Source organism: Bombina bombina, chromosome 6 (genome assembly GCF_027579735.1).
Source record: "Bombina bombina isolate aBomBom1 chromosome 6, aBomBom1.pri, whole genome shotgun sequence".
NCBI classification, from domain to species: Eukaryota; Metazoa; Chordata; class Amphibia; order Anura; family Bombinatoridae; genus Bombina; species Bombina bombina.
Window position 1 is genome coordinate 632,123,852 of NC_069504.1, and position 17,879 is coordinate 632,141,730.

Sequence of the window (17,879 nt, forward strand, 5' to 3'; positions counted from 1 at the left end):
TATACATCAGAATTGTTCACAAAACACAATTGCAATCATAAAAATGCAAAATGCTGATCTATTTTACTCTAAAAAAGCTGTGCAATGTAACAGTATTCAAACTTTTTGGCACATTTGTCAAAAATGAATAAATAAACACACACACACACAGAAACACACATACAAATATATATATATATAATTCTCATAAACAGTGGAAGGCTAAGGTAATTAGTATTTAAATCCAATGTTTGAATTATACATTTGGTTATTAAATGTTTACATTTAATAATTAAATTGTTAACATTCATTCTAAAATGGAATGCATAATGAATGTCAATGGATACATTTCAAATTGAAATGTATTTGTGAAGTGTTTGAAATGTAAAAAGGCATTTACCCATCTATATACGTCACTCACTACTTAATAACAGATGTCAATATTTCTTGCTCATTTTATAGCTGATAAGATAGAGAGAATATCCTCCCAGTTTCACTGATGATCTTTTTTAATCACAGACCTACTGTCTTCAAAAAATAGTGTTTTGTTGTCATCTAAATAGTGATAAACATGACTTATTTACCTAACACATATTTCTTACTTTATGTATATATACCAGATATTTATTATATAGATATTTTACTGTTAATATGTACTAACCATGTCCTCAGCCTGCATTGACATCACCTAGTGTATTGATTAATAAAATGTAGACCTGTCATTGATTTCTGATCTCTGTGGATGGCACTGAAGAGGCTTGCACAGTTTGATCTTTGACCCCTGTTTAATTTCATGCAGTCAAAATGCTAATCTATGTGTGAACTGTAGAATAGACTTGAAAGTGTCATGTACCATAGTAACAGTAACATAGTAAATGAGGTTGAAAAAAGACAGCAGTCCATAAACCTTAATATACTTACAATAAAAACTCCAGTTTAGCTTAAATTAATCCCATTAAAAAGGTGACCCATTTAACACAATAAATCATATCCCTGAATTCTGTTTATAGCCAGAAATGTATCTAAACAATTTTTAAATGTATCTAAGGTATTGATATATACTACCTCCTTAGGTAATAAGTTCCACAATTTGATTGCTCTTACACTGAAAAAATGTTTAAGTTGCTGGACATTAAATCTCCTTTTCTCCAGCCTTACATTGTGATCTCTTGTCACAAACAATTTTCTTGGAATAAAAAGAGCTCCCGCCATGTCTTTATATGGGCTTTAAATTTATTTATATAAAGTAACCATGTCACCGTTCAAGCACCTTTTTTTTAGAGAAACAATACCCAGTTTGGCTAGCCTCTCCTCATAGCTTAAATTCTCCATTCCACTTATTAGTTTTGTGTCCCTTCTCTGCACTTTTTCTAACTCTATAATGTCTTTTTTTGAGATTGGTCCCAAGAACTGCACTCCATACTCAAGGTGAGGTTTTACCATGGATTTATATAGTTACAGAATTATGCTTTCCTCCCTTGCATCAATGTCTCTTTTAATACATGCTAGTTTCTCATTAGCCATGGAAGCAACTGCACTGACGTGTGCACCCATCTTTAGCTTCTTAACTATTACTTCCTCCAAATCCCTTTCCTCCTTTGTTAGTCTAGTACCATTCAAATAATAGGTTGCCTGCTTATTTTTACTTCCAAAATATAGAACCTTGCATTTTCCAGTATTAAATCTCAGTTTCCATTTACCTGCCCATTCTAATTTTTATAGATCCCCTTGTAAAGCAATTTCATCCAGCACTGACCTAATGATCTTACATAACTTTGTATTATATGCAAATAGAGATTTTGCTATTTAAAGGACCAGTCAACACAGTAGATTTGCATAATCAACAAATGCAAGATAACAAGACAATGCAATAGCACTTAGTCTGAACTTCAAATGAGTAGAAGATTTTTTTTCTGACAATTTTAAAGTTATGTCTTTTCCACTCCCCCTGTACCATGTGACAGCCATCAGCCAATCACAAATGCATACACGTACCATGTGACAGCCATCGGCCATTCACAAATGCATACACACTTATTCTTGCACATGCTCAGTAGGAGCTGGTGATTGAAAAAGTTTAAAAATATAAAGACTGTGCACATTTTGTTAATGGAAGTAAATTGGAAAGTTGTTTAAAAGGGCATGCTCTATCTGAATAATGAAAGTTTAATTGTGATTGAGTGTCCCTTTAATCCTTGTTCCAAGTCATTAATAAAAATATTAATAAGAACAGGGCCCAGTACTGATCCCTGGAAGACTCCACTGATTACCTTTGTCCAATCTGAGTATGATCCGTTTACTACTACTCATTGCTCCCTGTCTTTTACCCAGTTATTATCCATGAGCTAACATTTTCAGCTATTCCCAGTCCCTTCATTTTGTGCATTAATCTCTCATGTGGCACTGTATCAAATGCCTTTGCAAAATCCAAGGATATCACATCAACTGATTCGCTTTTATCTATATTTTTACTTACTTCCTTGTAGAATCGAATCATCTTTCTGTTATGATTTGTCTCTGTAATTGTAAATATACTAGTTCCAATTAAAATAAGTTTACCTGAACGAATAACTTTAGTTTTAAGGATGGAATTCTCCAACATTTTGCCTCTGAGGTAAATTGTGTTCTCAGTTTTTAATTGAGAGATGGTAACATATTTTAAAAACACTGATGTTAATCAAACATTAATTAACCATTTCCAAATGTCAGAATGGACTATATTATTACCACCTACATTAATGAAACAATTAGTTTAAAACAAATTAAAGCTTTCAATTCCAGCATATATTCAGTTAACATATTGGTTGCTGTTTACCAAGAAATGTAATTTGTTTACCAACAAATATAAAGTGTCTTTCTCTGTTTATAGCACTATTTCCAGTAATTCTCTTCAGGTTACTATGCAAAATGATTTGCAATGCATCGCTCAGCATGCCAAGATGGATAGTGTGGTTTTCTGTTGTTTGGAGACAAAAATTAGGAATTTCTGTATTGCAAAGATTTCACAATCTGTTTACTTGTTTCTACCTGTATAGCATGTCTTTCTACTTCTTAGTGTCCAATTTAGAATAGTATGTCAGATGATTTTTGTGACCATTGTAGTCAGCATTGGTAAACTAATACATCACTTTAAGATATTTTCTTTGCTTTTAGAGCTCTCTGTATAGTACACAGGGTAAATATGCTGTTCCAAAGTTGGTGGTCCTGTACAGTATGTACCCAGAAACTGTGTAAAGTCCAAAGAATAGCAGCACCACGGTTTGAATATATATATATTATATATATATATATATATATATATATATATATATATATATATATATATATAATTTATTGGAACATCACCAAATGTATTATTATTATCAGAAGTGGTGCTGCTATTCTTTGGACATGTCACAGACTAAGTCAAATAACACTTGCAACATTTTGATTGGCTCAAACTTTAGGTTGCAGGAGTGGGATGTGGAACATTGTGCATTAATGAACTGCTGTCCACTTTATAACCAATATAACTAAGAGTTTAAAAATATAAAGAGATTGTAGTAAAAAAACAAACAAAAACAAAAAAACGTGTTATGTGCCTTATATATTACACTCCTAAAAAAATGAACTTTTATTCTCTAGAGAACTAAAAAGCTGCAAATTGAGAGATACTTCCAATATTCTAACAAGATGTCTCTTCTAAATAGCTCCCAATGCAATAGTACATAGAATTTAAAGCTGGCTTGTAAACCTGTACTTGCTAATATCATATTTGGTAAGAAAGAGAAGGGTGGGTAGTGCAGAGAGGCACATTTATAGACAGCACTAATCCCTTGTACAGCTGTCCTACTAATTTACTTATTTTGGCAAATGCTAGATTTCAATTTCCTGACTTTTCAACACAATTTATTTTATTACTCATGTATTGGGGATGTTGGATAGCATACTACCTACGTATTAATATTCAATGAAAAAACACAGAAGGCAACTAGTATGATGCTATGTTTAAAGGGACAGTCAAGTAAAAAAAAAAAACCTTTCATGATTTAAATAGGGAATTACATTTTAAACAACTTTCCAATTTACTTTTATCACCAATTTTGCTTTGTCCTCTTGGTATTCTTAGTTGAAAGCTAAACCTAGGAGGTTTATATGCTAATTTCTTAGACATTGAAGATTGCCTCTAATCTGAATGCATTTTGACCACTAGAGGGCATTAGTTCATGTGTTTCATATACAGGTATACCCCGCTCATACAGCGGGTTAGGGACCGGAGCCCCGCTGTAAAGTGAAAACTGCCTTAAAGGGAAACAAGGCAGTTTTAGCTTTCTTTTTACTTGCCAGTGTGTTTAAAAACTTGAAAACATGTTTGAACTAACATATATTAGGGGTACAATAATGCTATGTTTAGTGTAACACTAGCACAGCACAGTATTCAATTAGCATTCAATAAATACTGTACCTGTAAAATAGTGACAATGACTATAGTAAAATTTGCCAGACTATAGCACTGAGACACAAATTGCACTGTAATGCTGTAAACAGAGTGAACTTAGCATAACAAAATGGTGCCAGTCACTTTTCTCGCAATCTCACAATGATTACAGCCCTGTTTCAAAATCCTTGGAGGTTGAACTTTAGCTCCACAAAGCGCTGTATTAGCGAAGCGCTGTAAAGTGAAGCGCTGTAAAGTGGGGTATACCTGTAGATAACATTGAGCTCGTGCATGTGAAGTTGCTAAAATGCAAGTCTGTCAAAAGAACTGAAATAACGGGGCAGTCTGCAGAGGTTTAGATACAAGGTAATCACAGAGGTAATTAAAAGTGTATTTCTATAACAGTGTTGGTTATGCAAAACTGGGGAATGGGTAATAAAGGGATTATCTTTCTTTTTAAACAACAACAATTCTGGTGTTGAGTGTCCCTTTAAGTCAACCTTTTTATTTACTTTACAGCTGTCAAGAACACTTATCAATGTTTTTCCACAACTTTGATATAATTTAAGATGTATGTTTATTGTTGACAATAAATTGTGTTCATAAATATAAGTACTTATGTTAAACCCAACAGTAACAGTTTAGATTTAGATGAAATACTAATCAATAAATATGTCTGCAAAAAATATAATCTGCGTCACAATTATGGTCATAAAAAAATGTGTTTTTAATCATAAAAAAAAAAGGATAATAGATTGCACTGACAAAAGTAAATATAAATTCTCTAATGTCTTGATACCCCTGTTACTGATACAAAACTCTTCATACAAATTACTTGGGAGCTGAAAAGGTTTGGATTTTGGAAAAGTCTGAATTGCAGAAAATGTGTATATTTGCATCTGTAAAAGGGGCTAGTTTGGAGAGGGTATGGAACCAAGTGCAAATTACAAGATTTTGTCATTTAGGCAAGATTGACATGTCATACTACAGCTTATACAGGCAACCTAAAGGTAGTTTTATATACTTTTAAATACATATTACTATCAGAAAGATAGTACAGTACTGTAATTAGAAAGGTAATAGTTGTTGCTTTAAATAAATATAGATTAGCATTTACATTCAAGAACACAAAAAAAAGACAGGCAGAGAAGATTACAACTTACTGGTGGGGGTAAAGTGTAGTTGTACACATGAGATGCATCAAAGAGTGACTCAAGGTTGTGCTTATGTTTAGCTTTAAAGGAAACATTTTGGGGGCATTCACTCCTCCCTTGCCCCCCTCTGTACACATATATATAACATATATAGAACATTTTCCCCTATGTGAAGAACATTGGAATGTAAGATATTTACAGTACATACACAGTAAAACACATTATTAAATGTATTACAAATTATATTTCATGTTTTTAGGTATTTGAGTGAAAAGGGCTCCAAAGTATATATACATCTCTATCCATTCAAATACGTTGTAATATACCATATACCTTTGATTTCTTATTTCTTTTCTTTTTTAATGTTAATGTGAATAATTTTAATCAGATATTGTATACATATGAGTGTAACTGTTAATTTTAATGCATATATGTTGTGTGTTCAGTCGCGCTAACCAGACGTATGCAAATTTAGTTTGCGCTTCTGTGGTTGTGTTTACTTTCATCTTGTAAGGCGCACGGAAGTTAATGCGTGCGCTAACATTATTGTGCAACTTGTAATTTAGCCGAAAGCCTTTACTAGGAAATTGCACTTGAATTTATTACATGGAAATTAAGCAAGCTTTGTTCTATCAAATGGACCAAATTTGAATCTAGCTAACAGAAAATAAGTTTATTGTCTTCATCGTTTTAGGCTTGAAGAAGCCGTGGCATGAGGAAAAATAAACAGAAGTCTGAAGGGAAAAAAATAGAAAAAAGATGAATAATGCAACTATAAAAACAAATAAAAACAACAGAATCAGATTCTTATTTTCAAACACTCTTTGATATCAGCATAGTTTTACATTTCAAATTGCTGCATAAACTATGTTTCTGATATAGAGATCAGAGAATTACAGAGCACATCAACACAGGTTTGCATTAGAAGATTAGTACAGTGGAACTTTGCTTCTACTACATAAAACCTTGCTAAAATTTTACTTTGAAAACAAATCACTAGACTATTGTAGAGTGTTTCCAGAATAGTATGAAAGTATCACTAATCCTTATGTTTTTTTTTATTTTTTGGAAGCAAAATTCTCTGCATTTCCATTAACAGGGTTTTATCAAATATCATAGATAGAATAGAAATCGTTCTCTATTATGAAATGTGTGTGTTTGAGTACCACTAGTGGGAATAGCGTAAACCAGTGATCTGTGTATGTTGTCCTATGATGTGGTAAACCACTACTCTGCTCTTTGTCAGACACTGGCAGGGTAATGGTTAACCCATTGATCTATGTGCGTAATTTATAGAATTGTAATGTGTGTAATTGACTTAAATAACTATTCTTGTTATGTTAATGGAAGAAAGGGATTTAAATATATGCGTTTTACTGCAAAAATTAGTTTATCATTGCTACTGAGTGTATTACTGATAGGAAAGTGTTTATTTAGCATAACTCAAAAGTAGAAAGTAGAAATAAGTAATTTCTCAGTTGTGAGCATCTAATAGAAATATATAAATATGATATAAAATCAGTGGGTGACAGTATATATTCATATTTACACACTGTACTGCAGACATTTAACATACTAAGTAATATTTTTTAACCATTTAACTATCATTTTTATAATAAAAAATGTTTCGTTATACCACTTAAAGCACCTCTTGTACAGTTTTTGTTGCTGTAGCCAATTAGGGAATTCATTTTAAACTGTTACCAATAAAGTAAATACTTTTACAATAGTGCTGTGGACCATCTATGTGTTTTAGTCAATTATGGACAGATATTAATAAGATCAATCATTCTATAGAGTGTTGCAGGGTCACATTTCTGAATCCCTGTATGATGAATTCCATCTTCTCTGGGTCAGTGGAATAAACACATTTTTACAGTTAAATTAGATGGAAAACAGGGAAAATAAATACATTATAAAAGTACAAATTAATATTTTTTGGGGGTCTTTAAACATTTTTTTCAGGTTTTACATTTTTAATATAATATCCTCTAGATTTATATATGAAAATATATTATTACAATATTTGCAATTCAAATGCAAATTGAAATAAGTTTAATGTACAAAGGAGGACCTTAACATTTCATATTTGGACATATCTGAGGAGATGTTTTGCAGTACATGGTTTATGTATTCTATTATTTTTCAGGTAGAGTTAATCCCTATTTTGCTTAAATTTAGGACAATATATCAATAGGAAATAATGGTTAAATGCTTGGATTTACCTGGGTGCCACCAGTAATAGGGTATTTTAAACAAACAATGTATATTTTTAAAAAAGAATAATAGTTAAAAAAATAGCAAAATATAACCCTTGTCTTTAGGAGGCATAATGAGCAAAAACTTATAAATGAGTTCCCTTTGAATCAGCATTTAATACATGAAAAATAAAGTCTGAGCCACTAGATGAATATTTGCCACAAGACCACAAATTCAATTAAACCATGTCCTACTCATGAGAATATGTTAACAATATTTAACTTGTAATACTGAATGTTTAGCTAGTTGTAGAATATCAATATGTGGTTGTACATGGAACTACATAGTTTGAAACAAGGAGTGGGGGGAAGAAATTATGCATCTGTCACTAAGCAAATATAGAAACATATCAGGAATAATTATTGTCAGTCACAGGAAAAAAACACTTGTAGTATATAAATAGTATAGGATTATTAAACGTAAATAGTAAAAAAATATATGCTTCTTAAAGGCTAGAAGGAGAATCATGGCATGGAAGTATACTAATTGTATTCCATAGAATTCCATCTCAAAACGAAATGGAACCTAACACTTTTCTTTTATGATTCATATAGGGTACACATTAAATACAAATGCACAAATAAACTTCTGTTATCAAATTTTCTTTAATATCTTATTTTTTGTTAAAAGCAGGTCGGGAGCTTCAACAGATTGCATCTGTCTGCAGCAGCATTTTGCAAGATTACATTCTACAATGTTATACATTTGGAGGAGCACTAGATGGCAGTGATGTTTCCTGCAATGTTGTGCTCCAAACACTATCATTGCCTACCTATTTATTTTCCTTAACAAAGAATACCACAAGATAGAAGCAAATTTGATAATAAGACCAGATTTGGAAACTTTTTTTATTTTTTAATTGTATGCTCAGTCTGAGTCATGTTAACTTTATTATAGATTAAAGGTATCCTTTCTAATCTAATCCAAACTCCTTTTATTCATAGTTGCCTTATTCCAATCTAGGTAATTCTATATTTGTAATAATATCAGAAAGCAAAATAAAAAATAAAAAAGCTATTCTCTTCAAACCATTCACTGTTATAACCTTGACTGATCTCCATTCTTTTGAGATTTCACTGTGAAATGTATTCTGAAAGAATTTGTTAGCATGTTCTCACCCTTGCACTCTCCACCCCTAAAATCCCACAGTGTGCATCCTATTAAATCCTGAATAAATTACATTTCATTTGTCTCATCCTTTAAATCTCTCCATAACTCTTCTCCCACATACTGTATATTCACATCCTTATATTCACACTTACATTTGTCTCTTTTATTTAGTTTCTGAAATAGCAATACATTTTAGCAAGGTGTTTCTATCAATAGGTTAAGTGGTCACATATTATATTACATACAACCAAAATTATTTGTAAAACGTTTACCCTTTGATCTCTCATTCAGGTGACAAAACTGGACAATGTCAAGAGCGGAAATTAATTCCCTATTTAAAATTTGTTATCTGGGAAATATAGACTTTATTTCCACAATAAACAACAGCAATGGGGTGGACACACACTGCATGTTCACTGTAATAAGTACTTTGACATGTTTAATGTGGTTTTGTTTTTGTTTGGAAGGAATTAAACTAAAATGTTGAACAATTACAAAATGTATCAGTTGGGAATATTCAATATTGTTTTTGCTGCTCTTTAGTACATATAATAAATTAGTTCTTTAATCATTATTTATATTTGCAATATGAATATTATGGGTCACACTTGAAAAGTAAAATGAACAAATACTTTATTATTCTATTTAAAAGAAGCATGGTCACACTTTGTGGTGACTGCTTGTTAACCGGCTATAAAGATGTCTAACATGTTTTAACAAAATAGGACATAAATATGGACTGTACTTATAATAACATATTAAACATGCACCACTATCTAGCTCATAATTTGTATACACATAGTTTAGGAAAGATTGAGATCCATGACTTATTTATACGTGCTTAAAATTAGCATTTAAAATAAAGATATATGATGCAGATAAAAACAAGATGACCCATCTTGCCTGTTGATATTTCCATCTAAAGCATATTTTTTGTTAGTCCTCGGGATTAAACTTCCTAACTTCACATTTTTTCTTTTCTTTTACAAGTAAAAAAAAGTGCATATTGGTATCTAATGTTATTTTAATTTAATATCTGAAAATTAGTAATAAGTAGTAGTAAGTAATGATGTACATAACAGATCAGAAATGACATAAGAAAGTAATTGGTAAACCATCTTACATGTAGTGCAGGTGTGGGTTCATAGCAAATGCTCTGGGCTGTATGCTCCGGAGTCCCGAGTTCATGATTGTCCTGTAAACAAATTTTAAAAAATATATTGATTATGTTACTGCTTTTAAATACAGTTGTCATAACAACATATACTAGATTAGAAGTGGAGCACTATTGATAGTGCAGAGTGTACTATCAAGATGGTGGAATCATGCTAAGATTAGCGCACAATCTGGTATTGCAGAACTACCAGAAAATATTTAGCATGATAGACATCCCTTTAGCACTCCCTATACTTTTAATGGATAGCGTGACCATGCTAAGCATCTCTCAAATTACAAATGGTTAGTTATGTGTTGCACTCAAGCAAAACCTATAACAGTGCTAAAAAGTTGGCACGACTTCAGACTGGAAGTAAAGTGTTAGGACTAGAAGAAAAGTATAACAAAACACTTGTAAAACATATTAAAATAAAATATTACACACATGCACGCACACACATACACACACAAATATATATATATTTTTAAATCTTTCTTATTTAAATAAATGTAAAAGTGTTATAGTATATATATGACCAGGTATTTGAAAGGGAAGGGTTTAAAAGTGTGTATATATATATATATATATATATATATATATATATATATATATATATATATATATATATTATATATAAAGAAATAAATACCTTGCACCCGGTCAGTTAATTCCATTCTCTTATATATATCATCTCTGTGTTATCACAGTTTCCAACGTTCCGGTCCTGCACCTGGGACCTTTATCAAGGATATAATCACAAGCGTATATACACTTGTGATTATATCCTTGATAAAGGTCCAATAGTATTTGTTTCTGTACATGTCTATACAGTATATGTTAGACATGTGCATTTGGTTTCATCACCTGCAAGTTTGTGCCGAAACATGGATATACATTTGTTTTCACTAAATAAATATCTGAATAAATACACCACCTAAATTTAAAGAAACAAATAAACACTGATAAAATTAATCAGTATTCATTTGTTTTCTATAAATTACCTGTAGGGGTTAAAATACCTCTAGCATGTTGGAGAGCCGCGCTAATCCAGACCCTTCTTCTTAAAGCCCCGGGCTACAATATTAGGAGGCTTAGAGAGGCAGATCCCAGAGTCTGCATTAAAGGAGAAGGTCTTTTAATGCAGACCCTGGGATCTGCCATGCTAAGCCATCTATTAGCATGGACTGAGGCTCGACGGGATAAGCGCAGAACTTCAGCCTGATAGAGGTAAGTATACAATGCTACATGTAAACTTTGTACCTGTAGTAACGGAACATTTACATTAATTTAACAAAAACAAATGTAAATGTTCTCTGAATATTCAGTATTCGTTTTGTTTAAATATAAATAAATACCAAAATGAACTGGCACTGAATATTTGGAAAAATATTTTTTCTCAATATTTGGTCTGAAAGAAATTTCCAAACCAAATTTGGTGCCTGTGCACATCTCTAATATATGTGCCTGTACAAATGTATGTGTGACACATACAGTACATACATATGTATATATATATATATATATATATATATATATATATATATATATATATATATATATATATAAACATATATATATATATATATATATATATATATGTATATATATACATATATAGATACACATACAGTATACAAATATATATATATATATATATATATATATATATATTCATATATATATATATATATATATAAACACCTTTGAGTCCTTCACTATCAAAAATCTTCACATATACTTTTTTCCTTTAAAGAATGTAAAAACGTTTATCTTTTATTCTATAAACTACTGACAACATTTCTCTGAAATTCCAAATAAAAATATTGTCATTTAATATTTTATATATACCACTGTTGTGGTCGTCATTATCCTCTTCTAATAGGAGTAGCTATTACTATTGACCATGCCAAAAGAGTTGAAAAGAAAAGTTTTGAGTGAGGGGAAGGGTTCAATTCTGGCTTTTATGGCAGAGGGATTTTGGTATTCAGGTTGCTTCCATCCTTAAAGGTAAACTTTACTCAAAAAATGTCTCCCCTTAAATTTGTTCCCAATGATCCACTTTACCTGCTGGATTGTATTAAATTGTTTACAAGTAGCTCCTTTACCCTTATATTGGCATTTCAAAATGGTTGAATTAGCCTGTAGTATCCCCACCTATTTTGAAAGTTTTTGGCCTTAGGGCCAAACTATAATTAAGCTGTGTAAACACAGCCAGCAGAAGAAATTACACTGCCTGTGGGGTATAGAAGAGATAAGGCAATAAAATGTTAATTTTCCATTGTTCTCTCCAAGTATTGGTGATTGGTTTATGGACAGATATAAGATAAAGAAGCATGTATATGTACACAATGTGATAAAGTAATGAGATCTGATTATACCTACAAGCTCAACCCATTTTATTAGGTTGTGGCTTTAAAACACAAAATCAGCTAATTCATATACACAAATAAACCTTAAAAGCAAATTCTCATACATTTTATACTCTGTAACTGGTAAAAAAAAAAGTAAATGGCAAAACATTAAGGGAAAAACTATTTTTACAGTATACTGTCCCTTTAAACTTTCAAAGGTGGCAGTTTATAAGAACAGGGTCAAGAAGCAGACATTGGGAACAACAAAGCTACAGACCAGCAGTCAAAAAGAATCACCGCTGCCCACCACTTAACATCCATAGAATGACATTGAGTGACCTACAAAAATAATTGCAAATGGCAGCTAGGGTGAAGTGCACTGCAAGGACGGTTCAAAACAGGCTAAATCCATGCAAAGCTATAAAAAAGCCCTTCATCAATGAGAAGAAAAGAAGAGCCAGGCTGAGGCTTAGAAAACACGGTCAGGTTAGTGCACATGTAATCTTAATTGAAATATTACATAAAAATTATTATCAAAATTAATAAAAAATATTAAAAATTATTAAACATACTGTAAAAATATATAGATATATTCTATGGATTATTTAGAATATGTTTAACCACATTAATTCTAAATTTCAAAACCTGAAGCGCAAAACGCATATTTTGCATTCCTATGTTCTTCAAATAGAAATATACATTTCTTTATATATATGATATTGTTCATGTAAAAATACATATCTATACCTATATATCTATAAGAATAGATATACAGGTATATGTATATACAAATATTTATAGAAGTATGTATTTACATTGAAAAGGACTCTATCCTATAAGGGAAGAACATTGGAATGTTAAATATTTGCAGTAAATATACAGTAGACACATTATTTAAATACATTAGTACACACATATATTCACATATATATACAGACATACCCATATTTAGACATGTACCTGTATGCATCTCTAGATTAAAGCCCTTTGCATTCCTTTTTTTTTCTAAGACCTCATATCTTTGAGACCTAATAACTTTTTTAATGCAATCTTTTTTTTAAATATATTTTATCAGACAGTGTTATTATAAATGTAACTGTACTTTTAAATGTATTTTTAATTTTTTGTGCAAGTTGTTTGTCTCACGTAACAGTTAACCAGAGCTCTGAAGCTAACTTGACATGCTTTAAATTCATTTGCACTCAAGCAAACATGTTTACTTTCAACTCATAACAATCTCGCTTTTTCTGATGAGCGCAAAGAACATGAAATATCCCTTATCGTTTGTGCGTTACACTTAGAGCTCCACGTGTAGTCAAGCCATAGGTAGGCTCTGGTTTAGCAATGCTCTACTAGTAGCTGTGATATGCCTCTTTTCATTAGTTCAGCTAGCTCCCAGTAGTGCATTGCTGCACCTTCAACAATGATACCAAGGCAATTAACCAAATTTGATAAAAGTAGTAAATTGAAAAGATATTTAAAACTGCATGCTCTATCTGTACCATGAATTAAAGGGACAGTCTACAGCTTAGTCAACTTAAAGTGCTACCTTAGATTAAGCTGCAAATAGCCTCCTGCACTCTTTATATATCATGCAGCAGGAACGGTAAAACAGTTATGTTGAAATTAATTTTGTTTCTGGCCATTTTGAAATGGCTGCCAAGCTCCACCCACTGATGACATCACAACTGGGCTGCATATTGCTTCCAATCACTAAAGGCTCACTAGTTGGATTCAACAAACTATCATTGCTATTCAGCAGAGTGCCTAGATGCAGCACAGATCGTGATGTCATCAGTGGGTGGAGTTTGGCAGCCATTTCAAACTGGCCAGAAGCAATATTCATTTCAAAATAACTGTTTTACCGTTCCTGCTGCATGATATAGAAAGGGGTACAGGAGACTATTTGCAGCTTAATCTAAGGTAAGACTTTAAGATGACTAAGGTGTAGACTGTCCCTTTAAAAATGTAATTTCATATCCCTTTAAACCATCTTCAACTGATTCACCCAGGATAATTGAAAAACAGGGGTTGCACAAACAAATGCTTGTGCAATGTTAACTGCTTTCAGTGGATGCTGCCTCATTATCCCAAAAAGCAGATGGACAGGTTTCCCGACTGAGAACAATATACAGACTGATATACTATAGGAAAGTTTTCGAAAAGCACAATTGGGCAAAAAGAAAGTTACTCCCAGGTGGCAACTGGGCCATAGAACAAGCTATTGAGCTGCAGTTTGTTCCTGGCAGACGGTTTCTCTTTCTGTTTTGCATATGTAAATATGACCCTGGGAATATTCTCCCTAAGGGTGATGGGGGAAACCAGATGTACACTCCTTGCCCAATGTGCTTTGAGGGATTTGGCTGCACCTCACTGACGAGGCCCAGGGAAGGCCGAAATGATCATCTTAGGTTGCCGTATTCCTTGTTCAGAGGAGAATTGTATGGTATATCGGGTGGGACTGACCTTGTTAGGCAGGATCAGACTGATATGCTACAGGAAAGTTTTCCTCTGTGAAAAGCACAAGTAAGCAAAAAGAAGCTACTTCCAGGTGGCAACCGGGTCATAGAAGAATCTATTGAGCTACTGTTTGTTCCTGACAGAGTGCTTCTCTTTCTGTTTTGTAAAAGGGATATGGTATATGGCAGTGTTTGTCTAGAAAGGGCTCCAATGTGTATGTAGAAATATATGTACTGTATATGTGTGTATGTATGTGTATATATATATATATATATATATATATATATATATATATATATATATATATATATATACAGTATATATATATATATATATACGTATGTGTATATTTATGTGTTTATATGTGTAAATATATATGTGCACACATACATAAATACACATAAATATACATATATACACTTATATATATTTAAAATTAAAAAGAACATTTGAATGCAAAGTACTTCTAACTCACTTCGGGTTTAGAGCAAATGATCTAATGCGTTGTCGGATTAGCGCACAAACGATAACTGTAACGTTTTTTTACAGCAAGATTCATTAATATTTTACTTCTAGCGTGCCACTTGTAATCTGGCTCTAACCATTTAATAAATGGAGTGCAAAATTTGAAATGATTATTATTGTGAATGTCATTCATTACATCCAACAACACACTTAAACACTTTTTTTTATATAAAAAAGAAAAACTTAGTATGCTCTATAATTTGTGATATGTTTTCTTTATGTTGCAATTATGTATTGTAAAAATGTCTGTTTAACCTTTACAATTATTAGTCTGTGTTTTAGTTTAAGACTGTCCTCTTACTGTGTAATATTTTCTGTCTTAAGCTATTGTAAACATGACCCCTTTTCATGTTATATTTATGTGAAATCAGAGCAAATTAGCTCTCTTACAAAGACTATTTACACAGGTTGCTTTTTTTCCCCCAAATGCTGTAATCACTGATGATTATGTTTTTTCCCTTAATTTTCTACTATACACAAAGTGAATCATATGCACATTTTCCCCATTTAAGTCTGGCAGAACTCTGGTAGCTATAACCCTCTTTATCTGGAACGTTTACAAAGTATAATTTTATTATACTCTTATGTTTAATAATTCATCCACATTGCTAAGAAACAATTCACATTATCACTTTTTATTTTTATTGTTAATATTCTATCTATCATCTATTTATCTTTCATCTATCTATCTATCTATCTATCTATCTATCTATCTATCTATCTATCTATCTATCTATCTATCATCAATCTTTATTTTTATTTATCTACAAAATATGGTCATTAACTGTACTCGCTTTAAGACAGACTACAAATTCCATGTCCTTGGCGGTATTTTGACTTTTGTCCATCCAAACTTCCATAAATGGTGGCCTTAATATTCAAGAATACATTATGTAAAACTGTCACAATTGTTTTCTTTAATCACTTTGTGAAATCTTTACGTGATATATTGCCAATTATATGAATATTCTCTTAGCACCCACTTTTTATATGCATTTTAAAAACTAATGTGACACTATATATTTTACACTATGGACCAGAGTGGAGCACTAACAGTTAAGTGATATCATGAGTGATATCATTGGTGTTTGCACTCATCGAGTTAACAGCTGGTTTTACAAGTTGAAAGTAAATGTGATTGATTGGGCGCAATCACGATTTACACTAGAATGATTACCAAATTCTCAGAGCTCTGGTTAAAGGGCCACTAAACCCAAAATCTTTCTTTCATGATTCAGATAGAGAATAGAAATTTAAACAACATTACAATTTACTTCTATTATTTATTTTGCTTCATTTTTTAGATATCCTTAGTTGAAGAAAAAGCAATGCACATGGTGAGCCAATCACACGAGGCTTCTATGTGCGGCAACCAATCAGCAGCTGCTGAGCATATCTAGATATGCTTTTCAGCAAAGAATATCAAGAGAATAAAACAAATTAGATAATATAAGTAAATTAGAAAGATTTTCATACAAAGAGAGAAGCGCTCTACCAGGAACGAACAACAGCTCAGTGGCTTGTTCTATGGCGATTTACCACCCGGAAGCAGCCTCTTTTAGACCAGTGTGCTTTTCACAGAAGAAAACTTTCCTGAAGTATATCAGTCTGATCCCGCCAAGTAAGGTCAGTCCAGCCCCGAAATACCAGGCAATTCTCCTCTGAACAAGGAACATGACAACCCCAGACGATCGTTTCGGCCTTCTATGGGCCTCGTCAGTGAGGTGCAGCCACATTCCTCTAAGCACACTGGGCAAGGAGTCCACGTCTGGTTTCCCCCATCACCCATAGGGAGACTTCCCCAGGGTCATAATAATTTGCATACAAAGAGAGAAGCGCTCTACCAGGAACGAACAACAGCTCAGTGGCTTGTTCTATGGCGATTTACCACCCGGAAGCAGCCTCTTTTAGACCAGTGTGCTTTTCACAGAAGAAAACTTTCCTGAAGTATATCAGTCTGATCCCGCCAAGTAAGGTCAGTCCAGCCCCGAAATACCAGGCAATTCTCCTCTGAACAAGGAACATGACAACCCCAGACGATCGTTTCGGCCTTCTATGGGCCTCGTCAGTGAGGTGCAGCCACATTCCTCTAAGCACACTGGGCAAGGAGTCCACGTCTGGTTTCCCCCATCACCCATAGGGAGACTTCCCCAGGGTCATAATAATTTGCATACAAAGAGAGAAGCGCTCTACCAGGAACGAACAACAGCTCAGTGGCTTGTTCTATGGCGATTTACCACCCGGAAGCAGCCTCTTTTAGACCAGTGTGCTTTTCACAGAAGAAAACTTTCCTGAAGTATATCAGTCTGATCCCGCCAAGTAAGGTCAGTCCAGCCCCGAAATACCAGGCAATTCTCCTCTGAACAAGGAACATGACAACCCCAGACGATCGTTTCGGCCTTCTATGGGCCTCGTCAGTGAGGTGCAGCCACATTCCTCTAAGCACACTGGGCAAGGAGTCCACGTCT

General features: G+C 32.8%; 1 protein-coding gene across 6 annotated transcripts in view; it reads right to left on the bottom strand.

Annotated features, from left to right (window-relative positions):
• Nucleotides 1-17,879, bottom strand: part of NTRK3 (neurotrophic receptor tyrosine kinase 3) — an 809,743-nt gene that overhangs the window by 575,777 nt on the left and 216,087 nt on the right. For all 6 annotated transcript variants that reach the window (XM_053717653.1, XM_053717652.1, XM_053717649.1 and 3 more), the window contains exon 3: nucleotides 10,043-10,114. In XM_053717653.1, the coding sequence (XP_053573628.1) occupies nucleotides 10,043-10,114 (72 nt within the window). The remainder of the gene's footprint in view (nucleotides 1-10,042; nucleotides 10,115-17,879) is intronic.